The sequence below is a fragment of the Hyperolius riggenbachi genome, chromosome 1 (assembly GCF_040937935.1).
Source record: "Hyperolius riggenbachi isolate aHypRig1 chromosome 1, aHypRig1.pri, whole genome shotgun sequence".
Taxonomy (NCBI): Eukaryota; Metazoa; Chordata; class Amphibia; order Anura; family Hyperoliidae; genus Hyperolius; species Hyperolius riggenbachi.
In genome coordinates, this window is record NC_090646.1 from 270,675,933 (window position 1) to 270,695,402 (window position 19,470).

General features: G+C 41.7%; 1 protein-coding gene across 1 annotated transcript in view; it reads left to right on the forward strand.

Moving 5' to 3' along the window:
• Positions 1-13,159, forward strand: part of MRPL1 (mitochondrial ribosomal protein L1) — a 61,627-nt gene extending 48,468 nt beyond the window's left edge. The window contains exons 8-9 of the mRNA XM_068233566.1: positions 10,165-10,246; positions 12,843-13,159. Of these exons, the coding sequence (XP_068089667.1) occupies positions 10,165-10,246; positions 12,843-12,964 (204 nt within the window). The 3' untranslated portion in view covers positions 12,965-13,159. The remainder of the gene's footprint in view (positions 1-10,164; positions 10,247-12,842) is intronic.
• The last annotated feature ends 6,311 nt before the right edge of the window (positions 13,160-19,470 follow it).

The following is a 19,470-nucleotide window of genomic DNA, read 5'->3' on the forward strand; positions in this document are numbered from 1 at the left end:
TGAATTCAAAATATTTTGCCAACATAATTTGTTTATTTTGGCTTCCTTATGGCACTGACTGGTACTTGCTGTCCTCTACTGTTGTCTTCTACACTGAGGTAGCAAGACGAAACAAACCAGACAGGGTTGGTGTGAAGGATCCGTCTGCATTATTCTCTTAGGAATTACTGGCCTGACTGCTTGCCTACTCTGTGCTACAAATTCCAAACTTACAAATGAGAGAGTCACTCTGATTTCTGGCAGCTATCAATAGGAAGTTGTGTGAATAAACAGCTAGGAATTTGGAAATAAATCCCAGTACCTTGCCTTAACCACTTGAGGACCACAGTGGAAACCCCCCTAAAGACCAGGCTCATTTTTGTGAAAATGGCCGCTGCAGCTTTAAGGCCAAGCTGCAGGGCCGCACAACACAGCACACAAGTGATTCCCCCCTCCTTTTCTCCCCACCAACAGAGCTCTCTGTTGGTGGGGTTTGATCGCCCCCCACGTTTATTTGTTTATTTTTAGATAAATATTTGTTTTTTTTAATAAATTTTGCTAATTTTTTACATTTTTATATATAGTCCCCTCCCTCCCCCTGCCAGCCAATCCATGTGATCGGCTGTCATAGGCTTCAGCCGCTTGGCCATTTTTATTGATGTTTCAATAAAGGAGCTTTATACTTTTAGAAGTGCCAGCCTCCATCGTGTTTGCTGCTACTGGGATCCAAAGGTGTGAGGACCTGTTGAGGTTTAGGCACACATTTTTTCCCCTTTTTGAGTGAAGTGCTACTCTTTTTACCATTTGACCATAGGCTTCAGCCTATGACAGCCTATGATAGCCGATCACCGCCGACAATCAGGAGGGGACAGCCGTGCTGCTGCCGATCGCAGTGCTGTACATGTAAATAGACGGCGATCACGCCGTCTAACAATCTCCCAAGTGGCTATGACGGGGCGGAGCTTTGCCCCCCGAGCAGGGACGGATCTAGACCAAGTTGTCCCAAGTTGCGCCTGGGGCAAGGTCAGGTTTTGGCGCCTAAACTGCCATTCCCCATCCACATTTTGCCGCCTTTTTAAGAATTCAACACACTGCGCCTGGGGCAAGAGACCCGCTTGCCCCCCCCTAGATCCGTCCCTGCCCCCGAGAAGGAGATGCGCGCGATCTCCTTCAGTAGCCGGGTTCAGGACCTGCCGCCAATTGGCGTTAGGCGGTCCTGGAGCTGCCGCCGCGGCCACACCCATTGGTGTGGAGCGATCCTGAGGAAGTTAAAATATTGTTTGGAACATGATGGAGGAAAGGCCGCTATTTCCATCAAATAATCAATGGCTTTGTACTGAACTGGTACCAAGCTAGTAGTGGAGGAATTTCAATCAATTTTCAAACGTATTTGGGGGAGATCTGGTTCACTGTATGGGAAAAGAAACTTTTCCAAATATACATATGGAGGAATCCACAAAGAAGAAGCACATAAGAAACTAACACTGGAGGTCTACATATTACCAGGGCATCCATCTTAACAGAGTTTTGAAATGGCATCTACCAAAGAACATCCATCTATGGGTTAATATGGAACTGACATATATTTTGATGTCTCCTGACATCCAAATTCAATAATACTCTTCGAATAGCATTGCCCACACCCCCTGATCAAACCCTCTCTATACTGCTTAAACCTACTCATTAAAGTTACCTCAGGAATAGGACCCCACCCCTTGCTACTTTTAAACATAATCCGAAGGCGCTGTTAACACTCGGTCAGCAAAAACTCTGTATACAGAGGCGCCAGAGTAGAGTAAAATGTTTTAAAAACCGCTTAAAAGCAGAGGGGGATGTTAGGGTGGACTTACCTTACATCACCCTCTGCTTTTAAGCGTTTTTTAAAACGTTTTACTCTACTCTGGCGCCTCTGTGTACAGAGTTTTTGCTGATCTTCTAGTCCACCCTGTGTGGAGGGGTGCATCTCCATCTACTATCTACAGAGAGCGACTTCTTAACCTGAGTGGGGTCAGGTCCTAATGCTCCCCACCTGCATTTAAAGTGGTTGCCTATGGGTAACCCGTGTTTGTGAGTATATACACATAAAATTGTATTGAACTCTTCATTTTACCTCACAATACTGCACCATATTGGGCTCTCGATTCTCTTCTTGTTTTTAAGCACACTGTTAACACTCAAGCTCTTATTGGGGCATTTTGCTCTTTGCTGATCGCCAGTGATCAGCAAAAGCGCTGTAACACATGGAATCCTATAGGATTACTTATACTGCGCCGATAGCGGCACAATTGTGCTTTCTGACCATCGCAAACATGCTGCATGCAGCATTTTCCAGGCCATTGTGATGCCATTCTCATTCACTGAAATAAGAATTGCAAAACCCAGTCGTGGAACATCGTGTTATCAGAGCCTAACTCTCCTGTCTCTGAAAGCCTGAGATGGTTTGGACAAAATAAGATTGACCCAAACATTAGACTCTCTTAAATTTCACAAATCCATAGTCAAAACCGTACCCAATGTACTGTTATAAGAGGTGAAAATCAACTAAAGAGTTTAAAGAGAACCTAAAGTGAATGTAATGTGGCTAGTTTAACTTACCTGGGGCTTCTCCCAGCCGCCTGCAGTTCTTCTGGCCCCTCACAGTTCTGTGCTCTGATCAGCAGCTGTGCCCGTCCAAAAGTTGCATGCAGGGACCCGGGCTGCGCACCTCCTAATAGTATTCTAGCGGATGGGAGCATTCTGCGCTTGTGCAGTTTGTAAAAATTGCAACTGTGCATGCGCTGAACGCTCCCAGCCATGAGAGTGCAATTAAGGCGGCATGGGGCCATGCATGCGCAATACACCTTTTCAAATCAGTCCCCTAACACAGAGTTTAGAGCATGGACATAAAAGGATAAGTACTAAAAAGTAGTAACAAATCGTGTAACTTAAAGGATACCAGATGTGAAAAAATGTAGAGAAATGGTTCTCCTCTCTTGCCCACCTATTATACCTAAAAGCCCCCACCCCCACCCCTGCCGGAGTCCAGCTTTACTGCCAAGGCACTGGCCGGGAGCACTCTGCGCATGTGAATGACATCAAGTGTATGACGTGATGATGTCATACGTATGCGCAGAATGCTCTCGGACATGGGTGTGCGCTATGTGACAGGTGCACCCCAGCCAGCGCCTGCACAGTAAAGCCCGACTCCGGCGACCAGGAAGGGGGTCCCTGGGGGCTTTTAGGTATGATAGGTGGGCTAGAGAGGAGAGCGGGGGGGCATCGGGACAGGTGCTAGTATATGCCTGCTCCCCCCATTTCTCTACCTTTCTTCACATCTGGTATACTTTAAGCATTTTGTCCCCTCTACTTTTCTTCTCCTCTTTATTTTCCTTGCCCGTTCATATTCTATCCTTATACCTAAGATTTTTAACAACTCATTAAAGGAGAACTGTAGTGAAAGGGATATGAAGGCTGCCATATTTATTTCCTTTTAAGTAATACCAGTTGCCTGGCAGCCCTGCTGGTCTATTCGGCTAAAGCAGTGTCTGAATTACACCAGAAACAAGCATACAGTTAATCCTGTCATATCTGTCTAATTTGTCAGAAACATCTGATCTGCTGCATGCTTGTTCAGGGCCTATGGCTGAAAGTATTAGAGGCAGAGGATTAGCAGGATAGCCAGACAACTGGTATTGCTTAAAAGGAAATAAATATGGCAGCCTCCATATCCCTTTCACTACAGTTCTCTTTGAAGCGAGTAAAATACAACTTTATACCATTATGATTCTAAATCCAGTACACTCATTTACTTGGTTTAATATTGCATTGCCTATCTGTTTTTGTTTTATTGGTTTAGTTAATGAGCACTAATGTGAATCGCAATCTATAATGTAACTGAACGCCCAAAACGGGGAATGTGCTAATGAAACCAAGCTCATTATTCGAGGAAACGCCTGTCGGTTTCCGAGTTAGACAATACCATTTTTTTAAATTTATTTTTAAAGAGTAAATAAATATAACCTTCATATGCCTTTGACTTCAGGGTCCCTTGAAGGGCTGGTGCACACCGAGCAGCTTTTTGGCCATTTTTGCAGCCTCTTGCGGCTGCAGATATGCTAGGGTAATGTATTTCAATGTGGGTGTGCACACCAGAGCAGGAGGCGTTTTGCAGAAACTAATACTCCCGGGCTGAGGCATTTTTTGGATTGCGGAGGCGTTTCTGCCTCAATGTTAAGTATAGGAAAAACGCAAACCGCTCTGAAAAACGGCAGATCAGAGCGGATTTTCAGGCGGTTTTGTTACAGAAGCTGTTCAGTAACAGCTTTTACTGTAACAATATATATAATATGGTACACTGAAATCCGCAGCAGCAATCCGCAAAACGCCTCATAAAAATAAAAAAAAGCGGTTCAAAATCTGCTAGCATTTTGCGAATCTGCTAGCGGGTTTTAGTGTGCCCCAGGCCCTTATTGCAGGTTCCTCCATAGGTCGGGCATTTTTTCTAGCACATCCTGCATTCTGAGTTGGATTGAGACTTGAGGAACTTGGGAGCCAAAGAAATTATTTTCTTGCAAGACTGCAGACTAAAGCCTTACCAACCTCATTACAGTTCTGGTTTTAAAACAAGGCAGCAGAGAGCCATATCTTGCTTTGCCTAATCAGGTTTTTGGAATGGCATTTGACCACCATGACTCCTATCCACCAAGACACTTAGGGCCAGTTTTTGAAGCTGTTTTTCAGAACTATTCTAGGCATGTTTGGAGCAATTTTCTAAATATGCCTAGTGTTTTTTGAAGCGTTTTTGTGTAGCATTTTTTATATTCTGTTACAGTACAGCTATAACTGAACAGCTTCTGTAACAAAACACTTGGAAAACCGCTCTGATCTAGTGTTTTCAGAGCGGTTTTCCACTTTCCTATACTTAACATTGAGGCAGAATCACCTCAGAAATCAGCAAAAATGCTGCAGGACCCGAGTTTGCGTTTGGGGAAAAAACGAACCACTCTGGTGTGCACCATCCCATTGACATACATTAGCCAAGCAGTTTTCAGCCCCCAATCGTTTTTAAAAATGCTCAGAACCGCTCTTGGTGTGCACCAGCCCTTAGACTAGGTTCACATGTTATTATAGTGAACTGGATCGCCTCCTGGATCTCCCACTAGGTGGCCCGGTAAGTCTGCCAGTCAGCACGGACGCAGTCCAGCCATGCACACTCCCTCATCCCGCTTCCACAAGTAGGGAAGTGGCAGTAGTACGGCGCAGAATGCTCCCAGCCGTTGAAGCGGAACGGAGCCCTGCGAGGCCGGGATGCGCAGTGCGCCCCGACTCGCGATGTGAGCTGGGCGGCATCTAGTGGCGGATCCAGGCAGCGAGAAGCCGATTAGGCTGAAGGGGGCTGATGGAAGCCCCAGGTATGTATAATTTTTTTATATTTTTCACCATCTGAGGTTCACTTTAAACCTTTTTTTGCCACACACAATCAGGAATTATATATTTCATTTTGACATGAAATTCCCTCAAAAAAAGAAACCTGATTTTTTTTTTCATTATTTGCTCAGTTTTTCCAGATTTTTCTGCCTCGTTTTTCTACAGAGGGGCTTAAAAACTAGAATTACAACTTACCAAAATAGTTTGTATACTGTATTTCTGTTTCTTTACTCCTACATTTATTAAATTATAATTAAAGGGAACCTTAACTGTAAAACTGGTAGATGCCCCAGGTAAGTAAAACTAATTTTTTTTTTACAGTTAAGGTTCCCTTTAACAGCCCACCCTACTCCCTTTTAAAATAGGGATCAATTTTTGGATCACAACTCTGTCTAGTAGTGGCTTCGTCCTCAGAGAGAACACCCGCAAGTGACAAATGCCGCTTGATTACATTCTTGCAGAGCCACACATTGTTGGGTGTGAGACTGTTTACCTCATGAATAACAATGTCTGGTGCATCTGTTGCATACCTTATTGAAGAAAAGTTTTTTTGTTTCCTGTTGTCCATTTTTGTCCTCCAATACTTTCTGAAGTACTGAACCCGTAAACCTCATGTATTCTATACTGAGCAACATTATGAATTAATTTAAATAAACAACTTATATGTTCACCCTAAAAAAAAACTTTCAGTTGTAAAAAGCATCAGTCAGAAATATGAAAGCCCAAAATAACCTTAAATTGTAGGCAAATTATGGGAGAATGAAAAGTGAACATAAACCGTGCATGGAATAAAATGGTGCACTAAATACTAGTTTCATTTGTCACATTAGCTTGTCAAGCTGCAGTAGTGCTTACTTGATGGCCTTTATACACTTAGCAGGTAGATTGACCAATCATAATTTTATCCATAGAATACCCAAATAGATCATGGTGAGAGATGGCCCGAACTGTTCGCGGGCGAATCTCTATGGGGGCAGTATTACTTCCGGGTCGCTATGACCCGGAGTAGTAGGCTGCGCTGGCCCGGCGGTGCGCGTCTTTGATCGCGCTCCCATTGCCGGGCACTCTCTGCGCATGAGCGTGATGTCACTCATGACACGCACATGCGCAGAAAGTGCCTGACAACAGGAGCGCGATCTAGGACGCGCACCACCGGGCCAGCGCAGCCATACTACGGGTCATAGCGACCCGGAAGTAGTACAAGCGAGGAGTTCACCGGCAAACGGTTCGGGAACCGTTCGCCGACATCTCTAATGGTGACCCAGAACCACTAGGAAAGTATAAAAGGCTAAAAGAGACCAACAAGCCCTCCTACTAAAAAGCAACATTGAGTTTAATTTTCCTTCTTTAAACAGGAGGTATTCGCGATAATTCAGCTTTAAGTGAGCAACTGTGATGCATCACTCCCGAATATGCCCCCAAAGCCTGCGTATTCTATAGTACTGGTCCAAGCCCTATCCCATAGAACCACATCCATCCATGCCATGCACTGATGAGGGCCTGAAAGTCAAAAACAGGCTGTCTGCATGTTGAGTTGATAAAGCACTGTAAAATTTATAAGCTATAGGCTTGCCGTACACCATAGATGTGAGGCTGGTTTAAGGGCCATAAAGAGATGATTTGCATATTTGGATGTGATGCTTTGTGGAAAACCAATGTTGTGTGACTTGAGTAGCATGAACGTTACTATGATAATGCAAGTTACTGTAGCAATGGCCGTGCTACTCAAGTACCGCGAGTTGAGCTAATAGCGTAACAAGCAGTACGGCAGGTGGAAGTAAAGGTATTAGTGCCGTGCTCTAAGTGTGCAAAGCAGTATTACCAATGTTTTGAGCATCAACCCCAAGGGCACTTATTCATTTACTGTACCTTTTCTCTTGCGTTTTCTCACAGGAGATTTTTTTTTCAAACCTTATCAATAAAATTTTCTTTAAGATCCCAGCAAACAAAAAAATGCCCAAAATAAGTTTGAAAACACTTGAACCCACTTTTTAGTATTTTTTTCAGTTGCTTAATGTTGCAAACTTATTTTGACAAGATGAAAACATGTCTTCTGGAAGAAAACTCAGGAGAAAAATGAATTAAATAAAAGCCCTGGGCACATATGCAATACACTTTTTTCTCCTGAGTCTTCTCCTAGGTAACATTTTCACACCTTCACATAAAATGCTTTTTAAACCCCCAGCAAGCAAGAAAAGACTCAAAATAACTTTTTCATCAACCTTTAGGTACTTTTTCAATTGCAAATATCTTAAAAGTTAGAATATGAAAATGATCAATTCAGGAGAGAAAGTGAAATGGATAGGGCCCCCCTAAGCCAATATACAATTAAGTTTTCCATCTGAGTTCTCTTAGATCTTTTTCATCTTCTCTTTAAACTAACTTTTCTGCATTCTACAATTGAAAAAGTACCAAAAAGTTGGTGAAAAAGTACTATCAAATTTATTTTGAATATTATCTTCCTTGCTGGTGGCTTAAACAGCATTTTATGACAAGCTGTGAATCTATCACCTGGCCTGTTTCCTCCTGGCTTTTCTCCTAAGGGCTCTTTCACATTAGACAACTGGTGCAGGAGCCGGTTCCTGTACTCATTGAATAGGCTATGGCGTGTCGTTTGGAATCTGCGGTGCGACGCTGAGTAGCGGCGGTAGTAATTAATTAACCTGACAGGAAAACGCAGATTCCCGACTATAAAATGCTCCCGGGTGTGAAACGCAGCGTCGGGTGTGAAAGGTAAAATGAAAGTCTATGGACTTTCATTTTACCTTGGTCAACGCAAGGTTTCGACTTTGCGTTGAAACGCTGAAAAAGGGCTCTAGTGTGAAAGAGCCCTAGGTGATATTTTCACAATTTGTCATTTGAAAGCTTTTAGCTTTTTAAAGGACTACTGTAGGGTGGTAGGGAGAAAAAGAGTTGAACTTACTGGGGGCTTCTAATGGTCCCCCGCAGACATCCTCTGCCTGCACAGCCACTCACCGATGCTCCGGTACCTGCTGCCGCTTCACTTCTGGAATTTCCGACTTTAATCTCTTAAGGACCCCGGGCTTGAACCCCCCTACTGACCAGGTGATTTTTTTTTTTACAAACTAGGCCACTGCAGCTTTAAGGCCCTGCTGCAGGGCCGTTCAACTCGGCACGCAAGTGCTTTTCTGCCAACCAAACAGCGAGAGCAAGGACATGGCCGCACAGGCGCAGTGGTTTTTCCAACTTTAAAGTCTGAAATTCCAGAAGTGAACCGAAGGCAGGGACTGGGGCATCAGTGAGTGGCTGTATGGGCACAGGACGTTAGCGGGGGACCACTAGAAACCCCGGGTAAGTTCAACTCTTTTTTCCCCCTTTTTCAATTGTGGAGTGCTGAAAATTTGTTTTAAAGAGGAGATGAAAAATTATCTTCTTGGAGAAAACCCAGGAGAAGTTTTCTCCAAGTTGATAACACAACTTGTCAATAAAATGCTTTTTAAACTCCCAGCAAGCAATTAAATACAAAAAATAATTTTGATAGTACTTTTTTCTACTACTTTTTGGTATTTTTTCAATTATGGAATGCTGAAACGGTATTTTAAAGAAAAGATGAAAAATTATCACCTAGGAGAAAATTTAAGAGAAAAAGTGAATTGCATGTGGCCTCTGATGTCATACCAGAGCAGCAATAAATAGTTGCTACCATGTGACAAAGTTGTTAGCATTGGCATTAGATAACATTAGTACAGTAATAGCTGATTAGCATTTTAGGTGTGACTAGAAGCAGCAGGAGTGTCTGCTATTTAACATGGCTCTTATGCCTAATACACACGGTACGATTTTCCATGCGATAGATGGATCCGATTGATAAAATCCATCATGTTCTATATTGCTCCCGATCGTTTCCGCGCTCGATTTCTCATAGCGGTAAATGGAAAAAGAAAAACGAATGAAGAATCGAGCACAGAATTGTGCCGCAAAAACGATTGGGTCGCAAAATCGCACGGAAAATCTTACCGTGTGTACCAAGCATTACAGTTGTCTCTCAATAGTTTGTAGATTCTTTAAGAATGACTTGATTTATATTACCTGTATCAAATATCAATTACAGATTTTTTGCTTTTATATTTTTCATTTTTTTCTACTATTGCAATAAATTTCTTTCAATAAGACACTTTTTAATCATGATGAAAGTAAATTATTTTCTCGGTCTCGTTAATTACAGCAGTGCTGGAAATAAAAAAAAAATGTTTTATCTTACTCAGCAGGGCTGTGGAGTCGGTACAAAAATCATACGATTCCAAATCTGACGCCTCAGTTTATGAAACCTCCGACTCCAGGTACCCAAAAATTGCTTCGACTCCGACTCCACAGCCCTGCTACTCAGTAGACATCGCTTAGGTGGACTCCATTATGCTATCTGAAAAGATATTTGCCAAAGCTAAAGATAGAGGCCCTCAATTGTACAAGACGTGATCCCTGGCTCACTTATAGGGGACACCCGGCCTTGGAGTTGGACCTATAGTACTCCCCTCATACCCAAGGACCCTGTTACTTCTGCTTTTCAGTGCCCTTTTATCCTGTAACTAATCTGGCTATTGCGTGTAAAAAACTGGACTCCATTTACTTGATGTGATTCTCTATCATACAGTTTTTCCTTTTCTGTGCCTTTATTGTTATATATGCTCTGTTGAACATGATCTCTCCTCAATTTTTCTTGTAGCACTGTTTGACTACATACTGTTATTTTTCTATTGACGTTTTCAAATAAAGAGATTGTTTGAAGTCTAAAGTGATAATGTCTGCTTTCTCTTACAGTTGGATATGCCTGGTGAACACATAATTGCCAACATTGATACCCTATTGAAAGATGTTTGTGAACACAAACCATTGGAATTTGGTTAGTACATTGAATAATGCTGGTTTTGTGCATTTATAGTCAATATTGTTTCCTTTTCTTTCTTTTTCATCCTAGTCTTCTCTAATCCTTTTAGAGGATTATCATTATTCGGTGGATGTGAAGGCTCAAGCAGGGCTATATAGAATGAATTAGGTCGTTTTGGCACAATGGCACCTGCTGCTACTCAGCACATTCATAAATTGCAATGCAAATTTGCTGCTACGGGTGCCTAGGGTATAGTTTGGAGGCGGGCACTTGGCTATGACATAGATGAGTACACAGACCTGTAATGAGTTCATCCACACTGTACCCGAACGCAGAACATCAGGGACAGTGCACAGATCAGTAGTCTAGCTACACAGGATCAACAGGATCGGATACCAGGGAATGCTCCCCTGGTTAGACTAAAGATCCTCTAGAGCAGTGTTCTCCAACCCTGTCCGCAAGGTCCACCAACACAGCATGTTTTGTATAAAGCCACAGAGGTAGTTAATCACTTCTGCTGCAACACTAATTACCCCACCTGTGATTGTGTGTGTTTTCCTGCAAAACATGTAGGGCTGATTCACACTACAAGAGCTTTTTAAACGCCAGAGATTTTAAAAGCTCTTGCTAATGCAATCCTATGGGGGATTTTTACAAAATCACATCGTTGTAGTGTGAACACACACATAGGATAACATTAGCAGGCACTTTTAAAATCACAAAACTCTTAGAAAAGCGCTTGTAGTGTGAATTAGCCTGTACTGTTGGTGGGCCTTGAGGACAGCGTTGGGGAACTCTGCTCTAGAGCACAGGTACTGAACTCCAGTCCTCAAGAGCCATATACATGCCAGTGTTTACGATGGACAGAGAAATTGAGAATGTGTTCAATTTGATGAACTTCACCTTTCCTGATCCAGTCCCATCAATTACTAAAAATGTGTGAGGACCTTGGCCCTTGAGGACTGAAGTTCAACATCCCTGCTCTAAAATGAGCACAGCACATGCTTGCATGCTTTGTGTGCATTCATTGTTAAGGATATATATTTGCACCCCTCAGACTTGCAGGAAGTCTCAGAGAATGTACATTTAACATCCTCGTAACATCAAGTGGTTAATGTTACTAGAATTACCTTTTAATTTTCCAGATATAGCAAATGACCCAATTACTTGTTTTCAACTATAGTTATGGTTTCAAACTCTCATTGCTCTGCTCGTATAAATTTGCAAATTTCATCTGATTCTCTTTAACCACTTCACCTCCAAGGGTTTTTCCCCCTTTAAAAACCAGAGCAATTTTCACCTGTCAGCGCTCCTCCCATTAATTTGCCTATAACTTTATTACTACTTATCACAACAAAACAATCTATATCTTGTTTTTATGCCACCAATTAGGCTTTCAGCCCCATCTACACTATACATTTTTTGTGCGATTCGATTTCATTAATCGATTCAATTCAATCCGACATGTCCGATTGTGATTCGATTCAATTTGCCATTGTTTTGCAGTGGCAAATTAAATTGAATCGAACATATCAGATTGAATCAAAAAATTGTAGATTGTAGATGGGGATTTCTTTGGGGGGGGTACTTTTTTTTGCTAAGAATTATTTTATCCTAACTGCATTTTAACAGGAAAAATAAGAAAAAATTGAGAAAATTCATTATTTTTCAATTTCTGGGCATTATAGTTTTAAAATACATGTATTATTTTTATGCAAAAAAAATTGGGGGTAATTATGGGCTAGTGTGGGAGCTAAAGTGTTAATTTTAAATGTATTTGTGGGATTACAAAAAAAAAGAATAAATGTATGTTGGTGTAATTTTACTATTTGGCCACCAGATGTCGTCGTGCATTTCTTTCTATTGCGTACTTATTGTACGATAAATAGGAAGTAATGCGTGGACGTGCTATGTCGGAAGTAACAAATGATCGCGGCATCTCATTGATGCTGGAAATTATTCACATGGGGACAGAGATTAATTAATGGGAACCGCTTTCTCATTCATTCATCTCCCCTCTAACAACCGGTGGCGATAACAAGTGCGGAGGAGCGAGCTGGAGTGCGCAACGGCAAAGGACGTAGTTCGTATGTCTCTGTGAGGTAAAGTGGCTATTTGCAGGGACGTAGGTACTCGTCCCGGGGGAGGGGAAGTGGTTAAACAGATATAATTCCCTTCAGTGCACAAGTCCCAACACTAGGGTAACATGGCAGAGGATATAAAGATTTTCTAGATACATGGAGTTGAACTGGGAACCTTGAAAATATAAAAGTAAGCAATATTGGGAAAGGTTATATTAGTACACATTCTGGGTACAGGTCTATGAACTAACATTCACTGGAGGACCAGAACCACCTCATTTATGTAACCTTGGCCACAATGTTAGGGAAGTCAAATACAAATGATCACTATTATTTAGCCATTGTGGGAATTGTACTGTATGCAGGTTCCAGCAGTCATCAATTTTTACAGTGGTCCTTGAAAGGGGCTATCTAAACTACATGTATGCTTTTCTGTTTTGTTCTTGATTTTGCAATGATATTTTGGACAACATTATTCACAAGTGCCACCAACTAATAAGACCAAACAAATGTTGTTGTTTTTTTATTAGGCCCCTTTGTGAAGCAGGCTATTCTGGCAAGTGCCACAAGTGAGGCGCTGTACATTAACTTTCAGAGCTTTCTACCAGCAGAGCCTATCAAGAATGAAGAGGAAGAAAGCCTAACAGAATGAGGACCTATCTTTATGCAATCACTGGTGTGGAGGGAAAAGCAATACCCAAATGTATTGCACATTCAAGTGCAATATTTCATTTGCTTTCCCCCACACAGATCGTTACTGACAATTTTTTTACTTGTGGACACATGAAATTCATGTGAAGACAATGGATGCTCTTTGTTGTTTTTGTAATAAACCTTATTTACCTTATATCAGTATCACAAATACATTGCTTTATTCATGCAGTTTTAAAGACTACCTAAAGTAAAAAAGACAGTCTGTCTTGACGTACTCTGTCTTAATGATACAGGTCTGTGGGAGTGTCAAGGTTAAATACTTGCTTGATCGACTGTAATTCCTCCTGGCAGGGGATTGCACCGCTAACCCGTCCCCTCGAAATTGTGGCCATGGGGAGTTGTTTTTTTTTTCAAACTGAGGCACTGGCTACGGCAATCTGCATTGCCACAGCCTGTCCCCAGCTCAGCCAGCCATGGCTTAATTGGTAGCTGCTGAGGTGGAGCCATGCCACGTCGACACAAGTGGAGGTTTCCAAAGAGCTTTGGCAGACTTTGGAAACATGACCATAACTGTAATGATAAAGACAAAAGAAATACCGAGAGCCCAATATAGTGTAGTATGCAAAACAAAGGGTTGGAAATAAAAAGTATATAATGTATATACTCACAAACGGTGAGGAGATTAGACCTGTCCTCACTCGGGATTAAAAGTCGCTCTCTGTAGATAAGGAAATAAGGGGCAACACCCCTCCACCAGGGGTGGATATTGATAATGTAAGAGTGAACAGAGGCGCCAGCAGGATAAAAGGTTCTAAAAGGCTTAAAATCCCTCAGGAGGTGGTGGTGGACTCGCCTCCCCGAAGCAGACAAGATACCGTCAGTTTTATGACAACAGGTTTATTAATATACTCCATAATATACTTTGTTTTGGAGTATATTAATAAACCTGTTGTCATAAAACTGGCGGTATCTTGTCTGCTTCGGGAAGGCGAGTCCACCACCACCTCCTGAGGGATTTTTGCCTTTTAGAACCTTTTATCCTGCTGGCGCCTTTGTTCACTCTTACATGACCATAACTGTGTTCCCAAGGAGAGGGCCGAATGTCACCTCTGACCTGATTACATCAAATCAGAAGAGTATTTAACCCTGATACCCCCACAGACTTGCATCATTAAGACAGAGCCTGTCATGACATTTGCTATTTTGAACTATTTTAAATTGCTATGTTGTACTATTTTAATTAAATATGGAGTCTAGCTAATTTACAAATGATCCCATACATTTTTTTACTACATTTTACAACATGTCACATTTTCTGGGGTAATGGAATTGCAGTAAATCAGTCACAGTATATATTTCAGCCTCTAACCAATATGAGCTATACCAAATTTGTTTAGGAACAAATAAGCTTCTTCGAGCTCCTAAGTGAGGAGTAAATCTTAATCGGTATTGTGTAAAACATAGCCAATAAGCTGTATAAGACAAAAGTGTCACAGAACACTGATCATTATTATTATTGATTTATAAAGCGACAACATATTCCGTGGCGCAGTACAAAGTAAGAAACAAACATGGGGTACATAATAATACAGACAATGGTATACATCAATATACAAAATACATAATTGGTGAGAAAATACAAAAACTATACAGAATTGGTAATGACAATGAGGGCTGGAACCCACAGGAGCGCTTTTGGCAGCGTTTTGGCAGCACTGCGATACGCTAGCAGTTTGCCAAAACGCTGGGCTAATGTTAATGGATGGGGCAACTTCCACAGGAGCGTTTGCGTTTCCCAGAAACGCAAACGCAGGACCTGCAGCATTTTGGGAGCGTTAGCGCTTCAATGTAAAGTATTGAAACGCTAGCAGAAACGCTCAGCAAAACCTAAACTGAGCGGTTTTGCTAGCGTTTTGCGGTTCAGCACACTGTAACAAAATGAAAAATAATTCACAGGACCAATCAGGATAAAAACGCAAAACGCTAGGCACCCGCTGGGGGAAAAAATACAATGTTGCAAAACACGACCAAAAACGCGCATGAATCCGCTTGCAAACCGCTCAGACAAAACGCTAGCGGTTGCGTTTTGCGTTTGCGGTTTTCAGTGGGTTCCAGGCCTAAGAGTAACATGATAAATAAAATGTATAATGATTTTCAGGACACAAAAGGGGGAGAGAGCCCTGCCCTTGCAAGCTTACAATCTAAAGAAATAGGGGGGGGGGACAACAGGTGGTGTAGTATACAACAAACACATATGGCCTCAATTCACTAAGCTTTATCAAACGTTTGATAATTTATCTCATGGGTAAAATCTAATTTTGAATTCACTAAGGTGTTATATATTTATCAAATGTTTTATTGATAAAAAGTTAAATATATAACACCTTAGTGAATTAAGAATTAGATATTACCCATGGGGTAAATTATCAAACGTTTGATAAAGTGTTTGATAAAGCTTAGTGAATTGAGGCCAAAGAGGCAGCGTGTTTTGGGAATATCTAGTAGAAGTGCAATTTGATCTTAGGACAAAGGGGAAGTGACCTAAGGTAGCGCATATGCTTGTCGGAACAAGTGAGTTTTTAGTGACCGTTTAAAGGTAACAAAGGTTGTTTATTAATACAACTTATCTTTATTAATACGACTGGTTTCACTAATATAGAGCCAACTTCCTCAGATACAGAATCCTAAAGTAAATATTTGAATGCACAAGTATAATTAACCTCACATATTATCAAAAGTTTCAGCATCCATAAAATGTATATAACATGCATGTATCCCTCAGCTGGAGATGCATTCAATGGATTTTTCCACATTCTGTTATGTTACAGCCTTATTCCAAAATAGATTAAATTTATTTTTTTCCTCCGAATTCAACACACAACACCCCATAATGACAATGTGGAAAAAAGTTTACTTGAGGTTTTGGCAAATGTATTAAAAAAGAAAAAAAAAACCTGAGAAATCACATGTACATAAGTATTCACAGCCTCATTACTTTGTCAATGCACCTTTGGCAGCAATTACAGTCTCAAGTGCTTTTGAATATGATGCCACAATCTTGGCACACCTATCCTTGGCTAGTTTTACCCATTCCTCTTTGCAGCATCTGTCAAGCTCCATCAGGTTGGATGGTAAGCGTCGGTGCACAGCTATTTTCAGATTTCTCCAGATATTTTCAATTGGATTCAAATTTGAGCTCTGGCTGGGCCACTTAAGGACATTCACGGAGTTGTCCTGAAGCCACTCCTTTGATATCTTGGCTCTGTGCTTAGTGTCATTGTCCTGCTGAAAGATGAACTGTCGCCCCAGTCTGAGTTTAAACGCTCTGGAGCATGTTTTCATCCAGGATGTCTTTGTCCATTGCTGCAGCCAACCTACCCTTTATCCCGACTATTCTCCCAGTTCCTGACGCTGAAAAACACCCCCACCGCAAGCTGCTGCTGCCACCACCATGCTTCACTGTAGGGATGGTATTGGCATGGTGATGGGTGTGATGTTGTACAGGACATGGTAGCCATTTGCTAACTGATATTGTGGGAGCCTCCATTTTGTCTATGTTCTGTCTGCTGTTTGTGTAAAATAATATGGTATGTAAGCAGTATACATGCATTCAGCGCTGCGTAATATATTGGCGCTTTATAAATACAATAAATAAATACATTCCATTTCCTTTGTAAACTGCAGTTAGGATGTTTGAATAACACTTAGCTAGCCGCCATCCAACAGCCCCTAGAAATGAAGCTGGCCATTAGGCAGCTATTGTCATATGCAAAACACCTGAATAGCCTGGTTTGTGGGAGCTAGCAGATAATGTAGGAAATTGTCTGATGTGTGCTTGTAGGATGTCATTCCATAACTTAAAAGGAATTTCACAGGAAACTGCTGTGTTTAAACAAGACACAGAGCATTTATATTTTGATTTACTCCTGGCAGACTCAAAGCACCAGAGCTGCAGCCACTAGGACGCGCTCTATAGACAGTAGCAGTGTTAGGGAGTCTTGCCCAAGGTCTCCTACTGAATAAACACAGGCTTACTGAACAGAAAGAGACGAAATTCGAACCCAGGTCACCTGTGTCAAAGCCCTTATCCAGCCACTACGATGCAAGCCCCCAATACATGTAAAATTGGGGGCCTGAATATACCAAGCAGGAAATTGGATTAAGTTTAGGCAACCCCAGGGTGCATTCTGTCATATAAGAGTCGGCTTCAAGATTCGGAAAGTGTATTTTTCACCTAGATTTTTCACCTTATGCATCAGAGCAATTTTCACCTCCCATTCATTCGCTAATAACTTTATCACTACTTATCACAATTTATTGATCTATATCTTGTTTTTTCCACCACTAATTAGGCTTTCTTTGGGTGGTACATTTTGTTAAAGAGAACCCGAGGTGGGTTTGAAGAATATTATCTGCATACAGAGGCTGGATCTGCCTATACAGCCCAGCCTCTGTTGCTATCCCAAACCCCCCTAAGGTCCCCCTGCACTCTGCAATCCCTCATAAATCACAGCCGTGCTGCTGACAAACAGCTTGTCAGAGCTGGCTGTGTTTATCTCTATAGTGTCAGTCTGCTGCTCTCCCCGCCTCCTGCAGAACTCTGGTCCCCACCTGCATCCCTTCCCTCCTTGCTGATTGGAGGGAAGGGACGGGGGCAGGGACCGGAGCTATGCAGGAGGCGGGGGAGCAGATGAGACTGACACTACAGATGTAAAGACAGCCTCACACCATGGCTGTGATTTATGAGGGATTGCAGAGTGCATGGGAACCTTAGTGGGATTTGAGATAGCAACAGAGGCTGGGCTGTATAGGCAGATCCAGCCTCTGTATGCAGATAACATTCTTTAAACACACCTCGGGTTCTCTTTAAGAATTATTTTTTTATAAATGCATTTTAACAGGATTAATAAGAAAAAATGGAAAGAAATCATTATTTCTCAGTTTTCGGTCATTATAGCTTTAAAATAATCAACGCTACCATAATTAAAACCTATGTATTTTATTTGCCCGTTTGTCTCGGTTATTATACCATTTAAATTTTGTCCCTATCACAATGTATGGCGCCAATATTTTATTTGGAAATTAAGGTGCATTGTTTCCGTTTTGCGTCATTACTATTTACAAGCTTGTAATTTAAAAAATGTTTGTAGTATACCCCCTTCAAATGCATATTTAAAAAGTTCAGTCCCTTAGGTAACTATTTGTATTTTTATTTTTTTTTATTGTAATTTTTTTTTTCCATTAACTTTATTTGGGTAATATTTTGGTGTGGGAAATAAACTGTTAATTTTTAATAGTGTTCTATGTGTAAATTGTAATGTAAAAAATATTTACTATTTGGCCACAAGATGGCCACCTTCAGTGGAAGCACAAGGGGGATGCAGAAATTTTGACGCGCAGAAAAACTGAAGCCTCTTGTAAGAGCGCTTTGGTTTTTTTACGGGGGACACGGATCGGTGATTGGGAACCATGTTCCCTTTCACTAATCCCAGGGCTACCGGGGACACCACGGGGGCCGGCCCGCGATCTCGCGCGGCACCGCAGCAGAGCAGCCACCCAGACGTGAGCTTCACATCCGGGCGGCAAAAATGGTTAAATAAGCTAGCCTTCTATGTGCTAATCAGAAAACGGGCATCTCCTAGAGAGAGACTGCAGTGTACTGAGTTCAGTTCCAGATTGTTTTCTCTGAATGTTAAATGCTACAGTGTGAGATTGCATTGCGTGTGTGGCATTCTGTAGTCTGGACTAAAGCCTGCGGCTAACCTAAGATACGTAAACGCCAGCCGAGCAGCATGCAGCTTGATAATAGTGCATATAAGTGTCATAGACAGGGACATATCTCCTTCAGTACAGAAATCTGTGCGTATAGTGTATCTAGCAGTATCGTCACGGATGACTGCTAGTGGTGGCTTGCAGAGTGTGGTTGAGGGTGACAGCCTTGTTTTAGCTTACATAAGGCTGCTCCACCTCTGGAGTTTGGTCGAAACCCATTCAGGAACTGTCTCTGCAGGCGTGCCTTGGAGGTGGTTCCTGACAGTGGACAGTTCCTGGTTTCCTCCAAATGTGACGCCTGCCATTCACACCAAAGTGTTCAATCTTTGTCTCATTAGCAGGTTCTCCTCTCTCCACAGAGGACCCCTGCAGTCCTTGATTGCTCAGTTTAGATGGCTGGCCAGTTCTAGGACGAGTCCTGGTGGTTTTGAATTTCTTCTGCTTATGGAAGATGGAGGCCACTGCTCATTGAGACCTTCAAAGCAGCAAAAAAAAAATCGAACCTTCCCCAGATTTGTGCACCGAAACAATCGTTTCAGAGGTCTACAGACCATACCATTTGAGCTTTAAAGCAAAGGCTATAAATACTTTTGTACATGTAAGTTCTCATTTTTTGATTTGTAATACATTTGCAAAAATCTCAAGTAAACTCCAGGGAAAAAATGAATTCAATCCATTTTGGAATAAGGTTGTAATTATACAAAATGTAGAAAAAGTGATGCGCTGTGAATA